Raw genomic sequence first — 20,137 nt, 5'->3', positions numbered from 1 at the left:
TAGTGATTGTGAACCAGCACCCAGTATATTGTGTTGCTTCGTTCAGCATGGTCATATAATACACAAGGAAAGGTTATAGGCATGTTTACTTAACCGTTACGTCATAAGCGGACGCCATGAGTCTTTTCTCGCTAAATGGAATAAAATGCCATAATTTGCCTTAAAACTTGAGTTTATAGGCAAAATGTAGTGTTTTAGTGAATAGTAGACGTATTCTTAGAATACAGAAATTACTGTCACCTAGCCTATTGGTAGAGTCATAGAACTGAAGCAGAAAAAAGGTAGGTCTTCATTCTACTATAACAAAGAAGTGGGCTGCTAGATTATCAACTCTAGGTACTTTTATGTCCAATGATGAACCAATGGATCTACAGAACTGATAGATCTATATATAAAAGGTAGGAAGTGCCGTTAATCTGTCAATAAGGCAGCTTGATATGCTTAGTTCCAGACAAGGATGTGATCAAATTACTTTAATTCTGTTTAGACAAAACTAGACTTGCAGTTCTACCAAACTATCTATGGTATCTGCGGATGTGTATAGCAAATGCATCTACATAGCTGGGAGAGCTTGATCTACATGCATGGCGGCTGATCAACATGTTAAATCAGTTGATCTTTACTTCTCATGAAATTGATTGTGTGGCACGTAGCGCCGTCTTGTTGAAAACAAACTTTGTCTGCATTAATATCTTCCAGTTCCGGCCATAAAAATCATCAAACATAGCCTAATACCCAAGATCGACGAGGAATCTACAAATCTGGGTTTTCGTCAACAATATTTTCTATTGGTATTTGAGCGTTTCTTTCCATTTTTAGTAATGGCGTAGTTTTTACTTGTCAAATGTCAAAATATGACAGTTTCGAAAGTGACAGCTGCCCAAATAGCGGGCTATTCAAAATGAATTCTTCTCATCGGAAAACCTTGATGTTGTAACGGCAATTTGCACATCAATAAGCTCTAAGGTCGATCTCTGATCCGGTTTTGGTATATTTCGAGTCGGCAACAATGCAACGGATTCCCATAATCCATATTTAATGAACGACTGAACATCGAGATTTCAAAACTGCCCTCAACCATGACCCCAGACTAGACGATTCTGAACAATCGAACGCGGTGAAATGGAATTTGTAGTTTAATCTGTCAAAATCGGAAGGATGCACACAGGTGACTTGACGCCTCGTTAACGAACATCAAATCTGTCCCCATTAGGGCCAATTAGAGGAATGCCATAGAAATCCATCAAATCGGATGCGGGTGAGATGTCCTAGAAAGCTCAACATACGCACCGCCAGATTCTGGGGGTAGCGATGTTGCCGCAGGTCCGAATTTTCCTGAGTCTGGGGACTTTTTGATGAAAAAGTATTAAATGGAGTAAAACAAGTTTAATTTCCGCAATTTTTTTAAATTAATTTCAACACTGTGACCTCTTCAGGTTAATTTTTCTTTTCGACCGACAAATTCCAGGGACATCCCTGCAATTTGTTAGAATTAGTCAAAATCTCACTTTGTAATTTTTCAATGCACAGAGTGTTCCTAAATAAGAGGTACAAACTACAGATTCTTCGGATCATTTTATAAAAAAAAGCCCTATAAACATGGGTCCGAAAACGCTTTTTTTCGAGGTACAGGGTGTTGAAGTTTGATTTTTTTCTCATAGCACCTTCCCATCATAAGATATTCAACTTGAATTCGGCATAGATATTCCTATTCAATGTTTTGATCACGCAATATGCTAATTTTGAATGCAAATCTACAGGGTGATATTTTTTCTGGAACAGTACCTACTCGCTCCTTTTCCATAGACCTTTTTTTGGGTGGACCACTGGTAATTTAGAAAAAGTAAAAAGACACTTTGGTCCTGTAGTTTTGTCGTATTTGCTACCCATTTAGAGAAAAATATTTCAACCAATTCTCTCGTAATTCTCAGGAAGATCTGAATTAAATTTTTCTCAAAATTAACCAAGGAATCTCTCATTTTCCTCAACTAACATTTCTCAAAATACTGTTGTGCAGACTTACACCGTAGTGTCGTACTACTTTTTTTATTAACAAAGCTTCAAAAGAAATCAATATCTGTTGTTATTTCAAAAATGGGTAAAAATGAGTTTCTTGAATTGATGAAACACTTTCTTGATGGAAAAAATACTATGCAAGCAAATTTATGACTTGAAAAGTGTTAAATATATAAAAGCCCGATACTTATTGGATGAACTGTAAAAAGGCAAAAATCTTCAATTGAAATATTAAAAAACATTTCATTTTCATATAGGCGGTACACTAAAACTAATTTGATAGACGCTGAATAAAAACTCTTCAAATAATTACTTGAAAATGCACAAGCCATCAACAGCTACAGTTCCTTTTCATGTAACTTATTGTTATACACTCTGTAGGAAATGATTTGAAATAAAGAATACCATTATTATTATTACGCACTCAAAATAATTAGCGTCATTCACATAGACGTTTTTCACAGTAGGAAGAGAGATAATTTTCAAGGAAAAATCTCCGGGTAGAAGCGGCAACGTGGCGGGGATTCCGTTAACCGCGATCTCAGGTGCAAACGGACGATGGCTCTTCTCAACGTTCACTTGTTTTCATAGTACGACAAGAAGAAGCACGGTGGTTTTCTATGACGTAGCAGTTGGTGCCCGTGTACATTTCTTGTTTTTACCATATATGCGCTTCGTGTATTGGTGCATTGGGGTCCAGCGACCAAGAACGGTGAGTTGATTGATTCGAGATCAAGGTCAGAACGCCTGCAACCTCTTTTTTTTGTCTCTTCTGGTCGCACGAAACCAACAAAGTCCAATTTTTTGGGTTTTCCGTGGTTTCGACCCTCTATGAGAAACATAGATGAAGTTGCACTTGATTCTGTGTTATGTTAATTAAAAACTTGTTTTTCAATGGTTGAACACAGATTAATCATTTTCAATTGTATTAATTTATTAGGTATGATAATATAATAATCATCGTAAAACATAAAAAAATACCTAATTATTTTTTACTATGCTTTATATTTCTCTATTTGAATATTTATTCGATATGCAAATTTTTGCAAGATTGGTTATTTCCGTTGCAACACTGTATTTAAAATCGCGTAAACAACAATTATAATAATTTGAAATCTTCTTGGAAGAACTATCCCAAGTGTTTTTTCGAGGAATCTGAGAAAGTTTTGAGTTGTGCAAATTCTGATTACTTGGGGAAATATTAAATTCTCTGAATGTTATGTTGACTTCGTTTGTTTCCGGTTAACGGGTAGCTCTATGACTCGTTAACTGTTAAATGTATCCATTTAATTGTAATTAGAATTCTGGAAGTGAATCAAGAGAAAGAAAATTTTGTTAGTAGTTATAATGTTATTGAATAACTATTGACAGTATTTGTTTCAAAAAGTTATCCAGATTTTTCTTTATTTTTGTTATTTTCTTGTTTGAGCAAAGTTTCACAGGCAAAACAAAAATATTTTCGGAAATGCTAAATAATATTAAAAAAATGAGTATATTTTAAGATAAATCAATGTAAACAGGAAGTTATATCATTAATGATGAAAAACTATATCGGCCGAATGACCACCATGGCAACGGTTACAGCACCACATCCTCTTCATGAAATTTAACATGACCAATTCACCAACTTGCGGCTGTATATCCTAGATAACTTTTTAATTCCATCTTTAAGGTCTTGAATCGATTGTGGAGCATTGGCATAGACCTCATATTTCACGTGGCCCAAAAAAAAGTCTAAAGGTGTTAAATCACAAGATCCCGATGGCCAGTTGTGATCACCTCTTGAAAAAATAACACAGCCAGGAAATTTCTCTTGGAAAATTGCGATTGTTTCGTAACTTGTGTGGCACGTAGCGCCGTCTTGATGAAAATAAATTTCACCCACACAAATATCTTCCAATTCCAGCCATAAAAAAATCAATTATAGCCTAATTCCCAAGAACGACAAACCTAACAAATCTCAAAAGATGACAGTTTTAAAAATAACTGATGTCCTGATAGCGGGCTGTTTATTATTAAACCTCCTTTTGAAAGATCCTGTAGATATTTATATTGAAAAATACATGCGCTAAATATCTCGAAAACCATCCATATTTTCGAAATGAGGGTCGGTATGAAACATCTTTCATTTTTTATGTAGAAACCGAGAAAGGGAAAAAAATAAGCTTCTCATTAAAACAACAAAGTATACCCAATGTGACCGAACATATTTTTTTACGTAAATGGTGCTCAAACAATAAAGATAATCAAAAAGTTAGATTTATATCTCTTCCTCAAATTGTAGGTTCCTGTAGAGATATAGCTATTGAATATTTCGTTTCATGTTAAAGTAATTAATGAAATAAATTGGAGATCCAGTTGAAATCAGCAGGTGACCAATCATGACTAACGGAAAATTTTCGTTGCAAGATATGTTAAACGTTAATTGATAAATGAAGAACGGTAATTCAGTCTGAAAAAGAAATTCACTTAACTTCCTGTCTGCTGTATATGGTATAATGGTTTCTGATGCGATTTACATGTAAAGAAGCTTCCAACCAACTTCTTTTAGTATTGCTCCAACTATTTTCTTAACAACAGTTTGAAAAATTCAACTTTAATTTCATTTCATAGGTCAGAGAACTTATATACAGGTGTCCCAAAATTCTCTCCGGTCAAAAATATCATGAAAATAATATTTTTTTCGAAAAAGGTTTCACGGCGGGCAACAGCCTTCGGTATGGCTTTAAAAGCAACTATCTACGAAAATTTCTATCAGTTTCATCTCAAACTGAGGGCTTCAAGGGTAAATTTCGCAACAACTTTTACGTTTTCGAAATGATGCCTCAAAATTAAAAAATATTATTTTACGAAAGAGTTCCAAAATTTACCCTTGAATCCCCCAATTTGAGACGCACCTGATTGAAATGTTCATAGTATGTTGACAGTACTAGTTAGAGCATCCAATTAACAAGAATCATACCAAATTCCATTGTGATAACTTGAAGAATGTGAAAGTTATAATGGTTTGGTAAAATCGGAGAACTTTGGTTGATTCCTCAAAAATGAAATGAAATATCGACATCTTGTCTTCAGTTTCTTTAATTTCTCGAAAAAAGAACTCAAAAACGTCCCATACATTTTTCTCTAAATGCTGTAATGCCGTAGATCCCTTGATTATTTGACACCAAATTTTAACGACCCTGTACAGTCTAGATATAATTCTAATCAACATTGTGTTCGAAAATTTGAAACCTATGGCATAATTCAAGTCTTCCTCAATTCAAATTCCGATTCGCAGAAGTCTCAGCCATGAACAAAACTCACAAACTCGACTCGATCCAATCAATTTGAAAGCACCTCCCGTACACTGCGATCGAACTCGAAGGACCAGAGACCTGATTTCCAGTCAGCTGTCCGAGGGGCCTTGACCCAATAAGGTCACCTAACAGCTAGCCGAAGACCATAGAAAACGGCTATTTTGAGCCGTTTTCTACACAACAGGGAAAAGACGTTTGATACGCGAGTGAAATTGAGAAATCGATCAATGGAACGTGTGAAAGTGGTAGACGATCTTGATCGGAGGAAAACTCTGTTCGGAGACGATTCTACCCGATAAAATTGTTCTGTTATGTGGACCGTTATTGAGATCGTTTTAAATGGGACGCTTGGGAAGTTGATTTTTCGGAAAAGGAATGTTCTCGTAACATAAATGACCCGCTATTGTTCGATGTTTGACCCAGTCGGCAACAACGCCTACGGTGACATAGAATTTTCAGATGTTCTTGATCTTCGAAAGATGTACTTATCTGAGAAATGATTATACTTTATGATTACCATTATAAAGTAGAAAATAAAAACTTGTATTATGCAGGAACAAAAATTGTAACATGTTTAATAAAAAAATAATTGTAATAGGATTAATGATTATTGCGTATTATCCTATATGTGTTGCAAACAAAAATTCAGAAAGATTTGACTAATATTTCTTGAGCAATTCAAGATTTCAATAGAAAAAAAATACTTTCGAAATAAAATTGAAAAATTCAGCTCGAAATTATTCATCTAGGAGTTTACAAACGGAAAATTCTGTGCGTATTCCTCGAAACTTCAACTGGATCACAGAAGAAACTTCCTTTTCAACTTATATTATAATGTTCTTGGCGAAACCAAATCTTATAAGTTCACAAAATTAAATTTGAATTCTCTCGATGCAAATTCCATTGTTATTCAAAAATTCATTTGCCCTTTAAAATTTGTTTCAAGCCACTGTCTGACCCAACTGAATAACTAATCATTTCGAAAACCAGTTAAAATGTCACGATCTTGTTCAGATCTGGATAATACTTAAAAGTGCATGGAAAATTTTTATGTAAATTTGATGATATACATCTTGAGATGTTATTCAAATTGAAAACGTTATCATGTTAATCTTTTCTTAGTTATGTGGGTCATTCGTTTGTTAAAAGAAACGAGTACGATATTTCATCGAACGTTTCGAAAATCGTTCAAGAATTCTCAGCTACAACCTATTATTGCATTAGTTCATTCCATTCGGAAATGTTTGAAAACAAGGGTAAATAATTTTTCAACGCCCCTTGTATAAACTACAGTTTAAAACGGTGACGCCATCTAAAGTTTCAACTGGATGAACCCTTGCTTCCGTATATCTGCAATAGATGGCGGTAACGATGGCCTTATATATTACTCACTAGTTCTTGCTATCATTAACTACATATAGGGAGTGGTGCACTACGTTTATTGTGTTGTATGAAAGGAGAGAAGTTTAGCACTCCCCTAGACAAGGATGGATTACAATACATATGCTCAAGCCAGCACACTTGAGCACCATTTTTTTAATTATCCTCGATTATGGAATACATTTTCTTTTATAATTTTTCAGTTCCACCATGACTTTTTCGATATGGCTGTTAATGGCCTTGGCAGTAGTAAGCAAAGCACAAAGTGACTTCTCTAATAACGATTCGCCAAACCAAGCCACAGATTTCACCCAGTCTGAGTATGCAAAACAGGGAAACCAACAAATCTCACCCGATGCTGAGCTAAGGAACTACCAGACTGTCGGTAACTATAATTTGGACGTTCAAAACGACCCTTATGGGCTCGACTACGTGTACCATGACTACGAAGCCATGACCAAGTTCCTGAGAACTACCACTGCCAAGTTTCCTACCTTGACTGCCCTTTATTCCATTGGAAAATCCGTCCAAGGTAAAATAAATTATTTTTTTTTTGATATATAGGCTGTTCCTTAATTGGTGGTACAAACGAAAATGAGATATTGCCCGGTTAATTTTAAGAAAAAAAAGTTTTCAAGCAAACGCGTTGTTTTCGAAATACAGGGGGTTAAAATTTTGTTTTTTCCGTTTTTTTTTCTAATTTCACAAAATATCCGACTGAAATTTGTCATAGATATTATCAGCTTTCTTCCTCCAGAACTTTTTTGGTGGACCACTGTTAGTTTGACCTTGTATCTATCTTTTTGGTTTCTTATATTTCTTCGTATCTGCTACCAATTTCAAACAATTCACGATGATTTAGAAAATTTTTACTATTTAATTATTAATTCGTTTTACAGGAAGAGACCTATGGGTGTTAGTCGTTTCTGCTTCTCCATATGAGCATATGATTGGTAAACCTGATGTAAAATATGTTGCAAACATGCATGGTAATGAAGCAGTCAGCAGAGAATTGATGCTGCATTTAATCCAAGTAGGTACTTTAGAATTTTTTCATGCTGAAAACTAACCTGCAATCAGATTCTTCCTAACACAAATTGGGATATTTCCAATTTCTCATGAAAAGTTTAGATTTTTCTAAAAAAAGATTCTTTTTCTTTTCCAATATGGTGTATTATTGAATCCTGAATTACTTATTGTTTCAACTGTAGTATTAATCCAGATAGTTTTCGAAATATCAATAAAACAAAAGTTTTACATCGCAGTTATCTGGCTTTAGCAAAATAAAGACTCAATTTGTCTAATATATTTTAATTTCTAGCATCTAGTGACCCAATATCAAGTGGACCCCTACATCAGATGGCTCTTGGACAACACCAGAATCCACATACTGCCTTCCATGAATCCAGATGGCTTCGAAGTGTCCAAAGAAGGAACTTGTGAGGGTGGACAAGGAAGGTAAATATTATATTCGATACTCCTCACTCTAACTTAACTAAAATCAATTTTTTATTTCACAGATACAACGCCAGAGGCTTTGACCTTAACAGGAACTTCCCCGATTATTTCAAACAGAACAACAAGAGACCCCAACCAGAAACGGAAGCTGTAAAGGATTGGATATCGAAGATTCAATTCGTACTTTCTGGATCTCTCCACGGTGGCGCCCTTGTCGCAAGCTATCCATTCGATAACACTCCAAATTCACGTAAGAGTTGGTATTAAAACGGTAAAATAGGATAATTCCAGTCTCTAGAGAATTTTTGGCATAAGTGTCATCTGTGTATACAGGACGATATTTAGGTTTAACAAGTGTAACGCGTTTTGAAACGTCAAAATGTTTATATGAAGAGGATTTTAGGCAAAATAGACCTTGCCACAATATAAACCAGTTCTCCAAAAGTTTCTATCTACTGGATTTTCATTTTAATAATTTTCATGACATTAATGTCACTTATGTGAACAACTATTATAAAGCTAAAAAACTAGTTTTCAAAGTTGCAAAGACTGATTTGAAGAGGATCATGTTAAGTAATTGATATCTGAAATTTTTATTAGCCGGATTTTCATCCTAATAATTTTGATAGCATAAGTGTCACTTATGTGAACAACAATTATAAAGCTGAAAAGCAAATAATTATTAATTTTTCACAAAATAAACCTTGCAACAATATATGGTGGTTTTCCAAAAGTTTTCATCTACCGAATTTTCATCCTAATAATTTTAATAGCATAAGTGTCACTTATGTGAAAAACTATTATAAAGCTAAAAATACTAGTTTTTAACGGTGAAAATATTCATAATTACTCCAATATTCGAAAACAAATTATGTCAGCACTTCAAATTGTGATAAACAAGATCAATCAAGATTTTAATTATGTAATCATTGCGCTGCAAGGAATTTGCAGATCCTCAGCCTTGTGCTCTCGTAAGTCCAGGCTTCTTCCACGCCCACTAGCGATGTTAACGCCCCCTTTCTCCCACAGTGTTCTCAAACTTCGGATCGTCTCCATCTTTAACCCCAGATGACGATGTCTTCAGACATCTAGCCCTGGCCTATTCAACAAATCATGCCAAGATGAGCAGAGGAGTTGCCTGCAAATCTTCCCAAAAGGGATTCAACAGGGTAGGTGCACAGCCTTCTGATTATCCAGACTTGTACAACATTAACAATTTTTCAGGGTATCACAAACGGTGCTGAATGGTATCCTCTAACTGGAGGTATGCAAGATTTCAACTACGTTTGGTATGGCTGCATGGAGGTCACCCTTGAGGTCTCTTGCTGCAAGTATCCACCTGCTCAAGAGCTGCCCAAATACTGGGAGGATAATAAAGAGGTGAGTATCTTGATAGTCTTGTATTAAAGAACTGTAAAGGTAATGGGGATGCTTCAAAATGTTTTTTTCAGTCTCTTGTCAGGTTTTTGCAAGAAGCACACAGAGGTGTCCATGGTTTCGTCATAGATGAGAATGGCAATCCCATCGAGAAGGCATCTTTGAAGATCAAAGGTAGAGATGTCGGCTTCCAGTCCACCAGATATGGAGAGTTCTGGAGGATTTTATTGCCAGGAATGTACAAGTTGGAGGTACAGTGCTGAAAACTTTTTTTGACGCTCTGTCAGGGTCTCAATTTCTATTTTTTTAATATTGAATTTTTTGTCAGGTTTACGCCGATGGATTCGTTCCCAGAGAAATTGAATTTGTGGTCTTAGATCAACAACCCACTCTCTTGAACGTCACAATGATGGCAGCAAAGGTAGGTGGCTTATTTCAACGCCATTGTAGATACGATCGCCTTAAACATCAGTTAGATCTTCATAACTTTAATCTCTTCACTTTTCTTTCACGAGAACTTTTTATTTTAACGTGGGTGCAGATTTTTTTATTGGACTTTGCTTGTAATAAATTCATCGCCAAATTGAGGCTGTACCACTGGTTCAATTGGGTGTACAATTAGAAATTATCTTGAAGTAGGCTAAAAAACTTTGTAATAATTTGATGGGTTTCCAAATGTTCAACTGAAGTTTGCAGTTTTGTATATTTTAGTTTAGGTAGCTAACCCTTTGGATATACAGCGCTGGCAACTCGATATCTAGTCGATGTAATATCAACATTTGTCTACAATAGAATGAATAGTAAGGCATTGGATATCTACAATATCTAGACGTTGCCAGTACCGTATATATGTATAAACATAGCACGTGGTGATGGTAATCTGTATACATGAATGTCGAAAATATTTCAGCCTGGTGAACAGTACAAAAAACCCGTAACATCACCCCCTGTAACAATTATTAATCCCTCAACTGTGATCGAACCTGTAAATAGACCTTTAGAGAGTGAGATCACTTTTCCATTGGATTGATGGAACAGTAGTTGGAGTTTCATTCGTGGTTGTAAGTAGTCACATAGTTTCTCATTCAGATCATAGTAGTGACTTCAGAGTATCCCAATGTATGAAAAAAAATCACTCAAATAGTTTTCCTTCTAGCGTGTTTTGGACTTGAACCAACTAATGAGATATCCCCAGTTTTGGAACGTTTTGGCCTCTTTGGGTTACAAGAAATAAGAAGAGAATAAATTCAAGAAACCCCAAAATTTACACGAAATTTCCGAAAATAATGTTATATAAGCTTCACCCAACTTTTCTGCTATCTTTGAAAAAAAATATACACACACTGTATTATAAACAAAGTAGGTTTAGTGAGCCAGTAGATCTTTAAAACCAACAGTTCGGTAGATCCAAATAACCTAAAGATCTGTGGTCTGCAAGATAATTCGAAGTTTACACTGAAATGAAGAAACTGTCAATATTTCTATGGCGGCTGTGTACATCTATTTTTATGCAATACAGTAATAATTTGATTGATTTCTAGCTTACTAGGAATTACCCGTATTTTAGCTATAAATTAATTGATCTACAAACATTCTAAGATCTACGAACCCTTTAAGTCTATCGTTCAATTGATCTACTAGCTCTATGTATTTGCGGTGTGACGAGAAGCTATCGGTTATATAGATCTACCGTTAAATAGATCTACTAGCTGTAAAGATCTACGGGCTTGGTAATGTTGAATACTTAAAAATAAGAAAATAATTACATACATCTAAGTATCAAATATATTTGTTATAATCTTGAATTTTCTGTATGAAGACCTTAAAATAAGTGAAACTTGCACGTTGAAATTTTTGCATGGGACTACTAAATTGAGAATTTTTTCTGTAACTTCAACTTTGTACATATTGAAAGGAGAGTTCTCTGTATTTTTTTTTTCAATTGAATCCAATTTTAGCGTAAAGATGGGCAATACTACAGGCCCCAAGCTCAAACACCTCATCACCCACCTTTTCACAGAGGACCGCCTCCACAGCTTACCAGACCACAGAATGGGATATTTTCTTCTTTAAGCAACGGGTTCAACAGTTTAGTCAGTAACCTATTCGGTTAAACTAGAACTTTAAGTACTAGCACATTTAATCTAGTATTCAGTAGTACAAAGACGAAATTAGAAATTGTTAAACTGTGAAAATATCGAAAATTAAGAACAACTAATTAATTTATTGAAATATTATTTAAGATTAATATTTATTCGTTGAATTTCGTTGTGACAGTTCTGGTTGTGTTGTGTCCATCATAAGTTTCATATTGTACATTTATTTCATCCAAAGCAGTCGTGTTTCCAAGTGGAGATTTTATTCTTAATAAAAAATAAGTACAAGAAGTTGTTTTATTTTATTGCATAGAACAGACTGAAGATGAGCTGTTATGGGAACCAGATTTTTCGGGTTTGTGAGGTATTCTAGCTGATGGTGGCATTATTTCTGCCCTCACTATGGACTCCTGCTCTTCTTTGTCTTTTTTCGTCAAGGGTATGCCCAAATGGGCGGCCACCAATTCCAAAAAACAGTTGTTAACCTGAAAATAACAATATGGTACGATGGTTTATTAAAATGGCTGATGAATTTTTGTATTCTTTTTTTATTATTCACCTTATTACTTACTTACTTACCCCCTCTCCTGTTTTTGACGACACTAAAAAGCTATAAACTTTTTGGTTTTCGACAAATCGCTTCACGTCAACGGATTTCACGTTTCTATGGTGCTCAACATCACCTGAAAGAATCCAAAAAGAATTTGAAGAAGCAAATAATAGATTATCTATTGTTGAAAACTGAAGAATGTATATTCCTTCTTTCAAAAAATTTTATCTGAAGAGGAGAGATGAAAAATTTTGAAATTCCCGCGTAAACCTCCTTTAACCATAGAATATTATACTACGGTTATCTATGGGTTACACTTCAAAGTGACGTAATTCCCTCTGATTGGTGTTTCAGATCACGTGGCTGATTTATGTATTTTACTGGAAAAGTTATGAATCTCAATGTTATTTAATTGAAACAGGGTTATACTTTCTTAGAATCCTTTGGACTAAGACCATTAGTTCTTGTATTATTTGATAATGTCATTTAGTCTATTTGACAGTGCATCCAGTATAATTGATTGCTCCTGTTATTGAAATGAAATATCCATATTCAAATGCTTTGGCCTTCAAGAATTTAAATCAGTTCTAATTGAAATAGATTGCAAATGCCAATCGGTTTAAAATTGATTGCATATTTTCACGACATGCCAGTGACGGCGATCAGTTTGGGCAGAAAGGTTTTTAGCAGTTTTGATAAAATCCAACAGAGTTATGCTTTCGAGACTATCAAAAGTAGAGGAAACTTTGAGATCACTGATCACTTTTGGGATAAAAAGATTTTTGATCTGCTACGTCAAAATTCTGCTGGGAAAATGATATTCAGGCCATTCTGAACAACTTCGGTGTCATGTCTGTCGGTGTGTTCAAACATATAGATATCCTTGTAAGATCCTTAGCTTACACAAATTTGATCCGATTTTTAGTATTCTTTGTATGGATATTCGAATCGGGCAGTAATTAGTTCCATAAAAATTTCAGCTCTATTAATTAATAATAATTAATAAAAATTAGAAAACTCACATTTGCCTCCCACAACAGCAACCATAGGTCTTTTCTCCAAGATTTTAGTCACTTCGTTGAGCCAAACCATCAAATACTCAAAGCTCACAGAGTTCGTAATGTCATACATCAAAATTATGATCTGAAATAATTCTTCCTGAAATTATTCACGTAAAATCGAAAACACCGCTCGCAAATGTACTCTGCAAGACCCACAACCAAGAGTTCCAAGACTATCGTAACGAAATCTTGTAAAGAACCGACGTTTTCTAAAAGATTTGAGAAAAATTCAAACATTTCAGAAATGCACAGAGAATATCACGTGTTTTGTACACAGAAACTGAAACGGAAACACAGAAATTCGTGCATAGAACGTCAGACAAAGATGTATCTATAACTGAAAGATTTTACACTTTACAGTCGTTAATTTTAGATGAATGAACACTTTATTATGAATTTGTGTACATTTGTGGTAATGAGCTAAGTCAATATTATCCTATTACACGATTTTATTGAGGTGTGTATTCATTCATAGATATACGCTGTGTCATAAAGATAATTATCACTTCGGTTGAAGTTGAAACAGAGAATACATGCACATTGTGTAAAAAAGTAACCATCAGTGAAATCGAAAGGGACATTTTTTTCGACTTACATCAGTATTAAAGAGATAGTTCGGCAACATGGATCCTTTAAACTCAAACCCTCCAACATCAGAGATCCTGATGGTAACTTCGTGTCTTCCAGGTAAAGCTAGCCTCTTCAGGTAAAAATCAGCACCAACAGTTTGAGTGTAGTATCTTGAGAACTCATCGTAACAGTACCTCTTCACCAAACTCGTCTGTAACACATCAAACTTCATGTAAACCTCATCGATATTTAATTTAAAGTCGAATTTACCTTTCCTACGTTTGTTTCCCCTAGAATCACGATTTTCACTTGCTTTTCCACGTCTACCCCCTCTCCATCTGAGTCCGACATGGCTACTCGGACTAAGAAGAAGACAACCACGCAGTTCTATGACGAACTTGTTGATTCCCAAGCCATAGAGGATTATCTTCGGGGTAAAGGCATTTCCGAATCATTTTTGCATGTCTTTTCTGTGGTTGGGTATTGGATTATGTATTAGAGCCGCATCACAATAGGATCTGAATGTATAATCAGAAAATGCTGGAAAGTGTGTGTATGTATACACGTAAGAAAGTATCGGAATGGTATTTGGTGAATTTTCATGAAGTACAGGGTTGAACTTGAGAGTTTTCCTGATCGAGTTGCTCAGGAAACGTAGAAAGAATACTTTTTTTTTCGAAGAATCTCTTTAACAAATCACACAGTATAAATGATACAGGATCTTTATAAATTATGCTATCCCCAATTTTCTATCATTCTGATGACAATATCAACATGAAATTTTGGACGAAGCTTGAAGTTGTATTCTATACAGGGTGTTAGTTAATGAGCACGACAAAATTCAGGGGTATATTCTGCATGAAAATTATGACAGTTTGCTGTACATAGTGTTCCCAAATTTGAGGTACAAAGAAAAATGAGAGATTCTTTGGATAATTAAAAAAAATCCTATAAGCATAGACCCGCAAATGCTTTGTTTTCGAGATACAGGGCGTTTTTTGAAGTCCTACTTTTTTGTGATTATTTTACCAGTTTATCGAATCTTTATTAATCTTCGCTATAGATTGGGTAAATAAGTACCAAAACTAATAATTAATTTATTCATCACAGCTTACTAACTGGATCTTTATAGTAATTTGGAATTTTCTGAGGATTAGTAGAAAATTTTTTGATTTTTTTTTTTTTTTAATAGATAGCAGATACGACAAAACTACAAGAAACAGAAACATGTAGTAATAGACCAAAATTTCTTTATACATTTTTCGAAATTTCCAGTGGTCCACAAAAAAAAAAGTTCTGGAGAAAAAAAGCAGGTACTGTTCCAGAAAATTATATCACCCTGTAGATTTGCATTCAAAAGTAGCATATTACATTATTAAAACTTTAAATTGGAATATATATGCCGAATTTAATTTAAATATTTTAAGATGCTATGGTGTTATGAGAAAAAACTCAAAATTCCAAATGTTCGGGGAACAACCGCTCAAAATGTCAAAGTAAATACTTAATATCCCCTACCATTTCAAAATAAACCAAATCAGGCAATTTTTCCATATAAAATTCTTCTCACCCAAAAAGCAATCTCTTTCCCGTTTTCGTCTGGCCACCCTATATATTATATCCGGTGGGCGAATGCATCAGAGCGTAATGGTCCAAAAACAGAAGAGATCCTTGTTTTTTCCTCAAAAGAAAATCACCGTCCCAGCCCTTCTCGATATCAAAGAAGCAACTGGTAAGAATAATTCATTTATATTAACGTCCCACCAAAAGAAATGTCATTATTCAAAAAATCCCACTACCCCTCTGGAAATCAGCATCCCTCAGGACAGTATAAAAGACGAGGAAAGTCCCTTAGGAAAACACTCTTCGTTCGAGCACCAACAACTAAAGATGTTCAACAACATTTTTTTCTTTGCTGTTTTGGTTGCTGTGTACGTTCTCGTTGGGGAGGCTTGCCTCATTACCAACTGTCCAAGGGGCGGCAAACGCAGCGGCAAAACTGCCGCAAGAGCAGATGTGAGACCGGTAAGAAATTTTTCAATTTGCCTGAAATGTCTAATTTTCCAATTCTGGTTCGAAAAGAGTGTTCGATTCGCTGATGTAGAATTTGTGGTTAAAATCAATTGTGTTCGTCCGTCCGGAGAACTTGAAGTCGATTCAAATTTTGAAATATCTTCTGTAATGTAGCGATACGTCCACAATTACCAACAAAAAAAGCCATATTTCAGGCAAATTATGGCATAAAAATGATCATAGATATCATGACGTCACCTATGACGTAACGGCTAAGTTAATATTTCCCTAGATGATTGCTGCATTTCATACCTTATTTTATTGAATTGAAAAAGTAATTGTTTAGAATTCTTTTGGCATATAGGTTGTTAGTGATTAAGTTACTATATAATTTATATAATTACCCATATGCACGTCAATGATAAACATAAAATTTTTAATTGAATGTCTATTAAAACGCAATAACTAATTATATAACATACTGTACTTATTTTTTACTGCAAAATCAGGTCCTGAAGTTTTTCGCATTAATTCACTAACACCCTGTATATTATTCTCTGAGGCTATTTGTTCTTGGATTCTTTAATACTCTCAGCTGTCCTATTTATCAGTGAATGTTTTACGCCTTAATTTCTCGGATGAATTGATGAGCAAAATCTGTTCGATGGTTTTGGAGTTATACACACATATAAAATTTTGTTTTCTCAATAATTGAAAAAATACCCATCCAATCGAACTGAAATTCAGAAATCAGTTGCAAAATAGTGAAACGAATGTTCACACTAAATTTCGAAAGAATTTAAAACATTGGGATATTGAAATTTTTTTCTTTTGGAAATTTCGTCAGGTTTCACTAAAATTTTTGTGAACATATAGATCATCGATAAATCGAGTTATCCAAGAATTCAGTTATGTATATTGTACGCGTTATTGAAGTACAAGTACAATTAATTTAATTCGAAAATTTTCAATGATGAATTGCTCTACAGTGTGTTAGCTGCGGACCTGGCAGATCAGGTCAATGTTTTGGACCGGGTATCTGCTGCGGGCCCTTCGGTTGTCTTATAGGAACCCCAGAAAGTATAGTTTGTCAAAGAGAAGGCTATTTCCATGAAACTGAACCCTGTATAGCTGGAAGCTCACCTTGCAGAAGAAACACAGGGAGATGCGCTGCAGAGGGCGTATGTTGCAATCAAGGCAAGTATTATTAGATATTATTTATCCGGAAAATCATTGAAATATTATTTTTCTTCCATCCATCAAGTTTAAAATACATATAATTTAAGTATGTGACCAAATATTCATCTTTCGTTAATTGATTCAAACTCAATGACACGTGCGAACTCAAATCGTAAAAAATATACGAAAAACTTGAACAGCAAACAAAGATTCTTTTATAATTTCCACTGAAAATTGGCGATCATTAGCGAAGAAAGGAAAACTATTCGAATTGGCAACCTTGTGCCTAACGATCCAAGAACTTTAACTATCAACCCGCTGAATTTTAAATCACTCCAAACGTAAACTCCGAAAAAATCTCTTAAATTGAGATTAATAACTGACATCCTCTAAAATCGTTATTATCTTTTTCAGATTCCTGCCACGTTGATAGCAGTTGTAGCGGTGAAGAGAAAAATAGAAACACACCAACTGAAAATCTGTTCCCTTTGGACGTATATAATTTATTTTCCTATTGAAAAAAATCCAACACAAAATGATCGATATAAATGTGAAGTTGACTAATTATAAATAAATTAAGATAAAATGATGAAAAATGAACTTACCCTCCATGAAATATTCAAGAAATAAAAAAGATCGAAATCAATTTGTAGGTGTTGAACTTGTTCTTTTAAAACGACTATTGCCCCAACGAATATGAATGAAATTGTTGACTTGTTGCCAAGGCAACACTATATGTAAACAAGAATTTATGTCGATAAATTACTACAGGAACTCAGCTTTCATAAATATATACATCATAAATAAATTACGATTATTATTATTACGGTGTTATATGGTGTTTTCAGCAAGAATTTTCATCAGAGAGAATGTTCCTATGATAATAGTAATAACGAAACATTTTTAACTCTTCTTTTAAGTTATATTTATAATCAATAATTAATTTTATTTTGAGTGCAGTTCACTAGGAATTCTTTTCTTCTAGGATTTTCCTATATATGTCTCTTTCTTTCTTCTTTGCTGCTTCGTGGTTGAGTCTTCTCCTTTCTATCCGTTCTTTTTTTAGACAGTTTTCCATTAGTCGACTCATATCGTTACAGTACCCTATGAATTTTCGAAAAGGAAAATTCTTATGACATTCTTCCAATCTTTTAATGAGAATGTTACATTCTTCAGTATGCAAATGTTCGGACAAGTCAGTATGCATTTTGAAAATTCTACTTTTCAGTTGATGTCAGCTTTACATAGAAAATAAATCAGTTGGACAGACCTCTGTGTTCAAATCAAGCAAAGATTCAAAAAAATTAAAAACTTTTCTCTATGAATTGTAAGAAAATTATCAATTATTTCTATGGATGCCAACTTAAAATATTCTAATTCTATGTTCTAAGGATGACAATATTAAAAAAAGGTTATTTTGGAAAAAAAGATTAAATTTGAAAAATTTAACGTCTTGGATATGAAATGAAGGGAATTCCACCAGAAAAATACGAAGCCTGTCAGGCTTTAATGGAAAATTATCGTGTATGTTTAAAAGATAATCCTTTTTTGAAATTTCTTTCACAATGTAATAAAGCTCGCACTGCCTTTGCAGAATGTAATAAAGAATTATATGAAATGGAAAGGGCCCTCAAGGTTGAAAACAATGAACGACTGAGAGAAGAAAGATTGGCTAGAATTAAGAAAAAGTCAAGTGAAAATCAGTTGGGATAATGATGAGTTGTAAATGTTTTCTATGTATATAAATATAAATTATTCAATTGAAATTTGTGCTTTCTATCAATGTCAAACTTGACAATAATATAACTATGGGAAATTTTCTCAAAAAGAGAAAAGAAAATCTCACTTCGGTTGACGAAAAAAGATCCGTTCAAAAGGGAATGAGTTTTTACAAACCTGGTACAAGCATTATTCCTCTTTCTATTTCCTCGTTGGATGAAATCATGAGAGACGATCTTGGCTCATTAGTAACTACTTCCTCATGCACAAGACCATCAATTTTCAATTCTAATGAATCTGATGAAGCGTCATCAAGTAAAGAGGTCGAAGAGGAAGTGGATGATATTATTACTCCTCAACAAATGGAGTATCTTTATGAACAGTATAAAGCTATGAATCCACAAAATTTCGAAGGAATTTTTATGCAGTTTGAGACTTTAAAAGTGGTCAAACACCTTTTTGATATGTGGCAAACGGACTTGATATATAAATTCGATAACTATCATGCGTAAGACAATTATTCTCATATTATAGCATTAATATTTTCCGAATTAATTGTGCCTTGTATTTAAATAACATTTTCTTATAATTAGTTACATGAAAACTGATGTAAATCTCATCAAGAAGTATTCTGAATATACAAAAGCTGGATTAGAATCAAATATTGAACAAATGTTTCTTAAACATTCAATCAAGATGATCATAACTTACAAAATGATATTGGATCATCTTGAAACCAGTAACGCCAATGAATTAATTCAACAATTAGCTATAAGTCATGGTTTACTTGGTATAAGAGGCGCTGATTTTAAGGTAAAACTTTTTTTTATAAATTAAAGAAACTATTGTACAAAATTAGCATTATTTCTCAAAAATTATTCTTTAGGATATGGATATCCATCTTACAAAATATCTGCTGCAAAGAAATTTAATAAATGATGAAAGTATAATTTCTCTAGTTGCTTTTTTGTCCTCAATTTCTGATGAAACAAAGAAGGTCCTTTACGAAAGAAGAAATAAGGCAAGAACCTCATTTATTTCAAACATGGAGTTAGTTGGGAGACCGAATGTAACTAGAGGTGAAAATATCCTTCTAAATACAAAACATATTCAACAAGTTGTTTAGATAATTACAGATGCATGAAGAAATGGTCGCATGTCGTTTCTATAATCGATACGAAGGCCAACCAAATACAAAAACAAATTAAACTTCATATGCCAGAGGAAAAACTAGAGGATGATTCAGTTACAGTAGATACGGAAATATTGAAGGAAAAAGATTTCATCATGAAGAAGCTGAAATTTGTGGGAAAAAAATAGAAAAAAAATATTGAACATATATTGACGAGTTATAAAAAAAAATCACATTTGATAAAATATCATAAAAAATAAAAAACATATTTTAACTATCAGATATTT

General features: G+C 33.9%; 4 protein-coding genes and 1 non-coding gene across 9 annotated transcripts; 4 read left to right on the top strand and 1 right to left on the bottom strand.

Moving 5' to 3' along the window:
* The first annotated feature begins 2,602 nt into the window (after positions 1-2,602).
* LOC123683478 (carboxypeptidase M-like) lies at positions 2,603-11,914 on the top strand. Its single transcript, XM_045622557.1, is given in 11 exon segments — positions 2,603-2,707; positions 2,709-2,728; positions 6,899-7,227; positions 7,595-7,728; positions 8,017-8,153; positions 8,216-8,403; positions 9,183-9,322; positions 9,378-9,533; positions 9,605-9,781; positions 9,859-9,951; positions 11,489-11,914. Coding segments are annotated over 11 exon segments (1,554 nt in total). The 5' UTR covers positions 2,603-2,683; the 3' UTR covers positions 11,645-11,914.
* Positions 6,759-6,852, top strand: LOC123683535. Its single transcript, XR_006748009.1, has one exon. It is a non-coding gene; the product is annotated as a U6atac minor spliceosomal RNA (small nuclear RNA).
* On the bottom strand, positions 11,868-17,918 carry LOC123683481 (ras-related protein Rab-28-like). 4 transcript variants are annotated; one of them, XM_045622565.1, is made up of 6 exons: positions 17,605-17,918; positions 14,078-14,325; positions 13,833-14,018; positions 13,199-13,319; positions 12,198-12,309; positions 11,868-12,111 (listed from the first exon to the last, which is right to left on the bottom strand). In XM_045622565.1, exons 2-6 carry the CDS (start codon positions 14,156-14,158, stop codon positions 12,060-12,062), a joined length of 552 nt encoding a protein of 183 aa, XP_045478521.1. In that variant the 5' UTR covers positions 14,159-14,325; positions 17,605-17,918; the 3' UTR covers positions 11,868-12,059. The 4 variants fall into 4 exon arrangements, with proteins under 4 accessions (XP_045478521.1, XP_045478517.1, XP_045478519.1 ...); XM_045622561.1 differs by having other exon boundaries at positions 12,206-12,309; positions 14,078-14,277; positions 17,605-17,745; XM_045622563.1 differs by having other exon boundaries at positions 12,206-12,309; positions 17,605-17,732.
* On the top strand, positions 15,341-17,633 carry LOC123683480 (vasotocin-neurophysin VT-like). The gene is made up of 3 exons (XM_045622560.1): positions 15,341-15,832; positions 16,810-17,017; positions 17,414-17,633. The coding sequence occupies exons 1-3, from the start codon at positions 15,440-15,442 to the stop codon at positions 17,515-17,517; spliced, it is 705 nt and encodes a 234-aa protein (XP_045478516.1). The 5' UTR covers positions 15,341-15,439; the 3' UTR covers positions 17,518-17,633.
* A 448-nt stretch (positions 17,919-18,366) lies between the features above and the next one.
* Positions 18,367-20,130, top strand: LOC123683479. Of its 2 annotated transcripts, none has more exons than XM_045622559.1 (4): positions 18,367-19,226; positions 19,312-19,531; positions 19,605-19,797; positions 19,855-20,130. In XM_045622559.1, exons 1-4 carry the CDS (start codon positions 18,808-18,810, stop codon positions 19,860-19,862), a joined length of 840 nt encoding a protein of 279 aa, XP_045478515.1. In that variant the 5' UTR covers positions 18,367-18,807; the 3' UTR covers positions 19,863-20,130. The 2 variants fall into 2 exon arrangements, with proteins under 2 accessions (XP_045478515.1, XP_045478514.1); XM_045622558.1 differs by having other exon boundaries at positions 19,845-20,130.
* The last annotated feature ends 7 nt before the right edge of the window (positions 20,131-20,137 follow it).

This window comes from Harmonia axyridis, chromosome 6 (assembly GCF_914767665.1).
Source record: "Harmonia axyridis chromosome 6, icHarAxyr1.1, whole genome shotgun sequence".
Lineage (NCBI taxonomy): Eukaryota > Metazoa > Arthropoda > Insecta > Coleoptera > Coccinellidae > Harmonia > Harmonia axyridis.
This window is presented reverse-complemented; position numbering and strand designations above follow the sequence as displayed.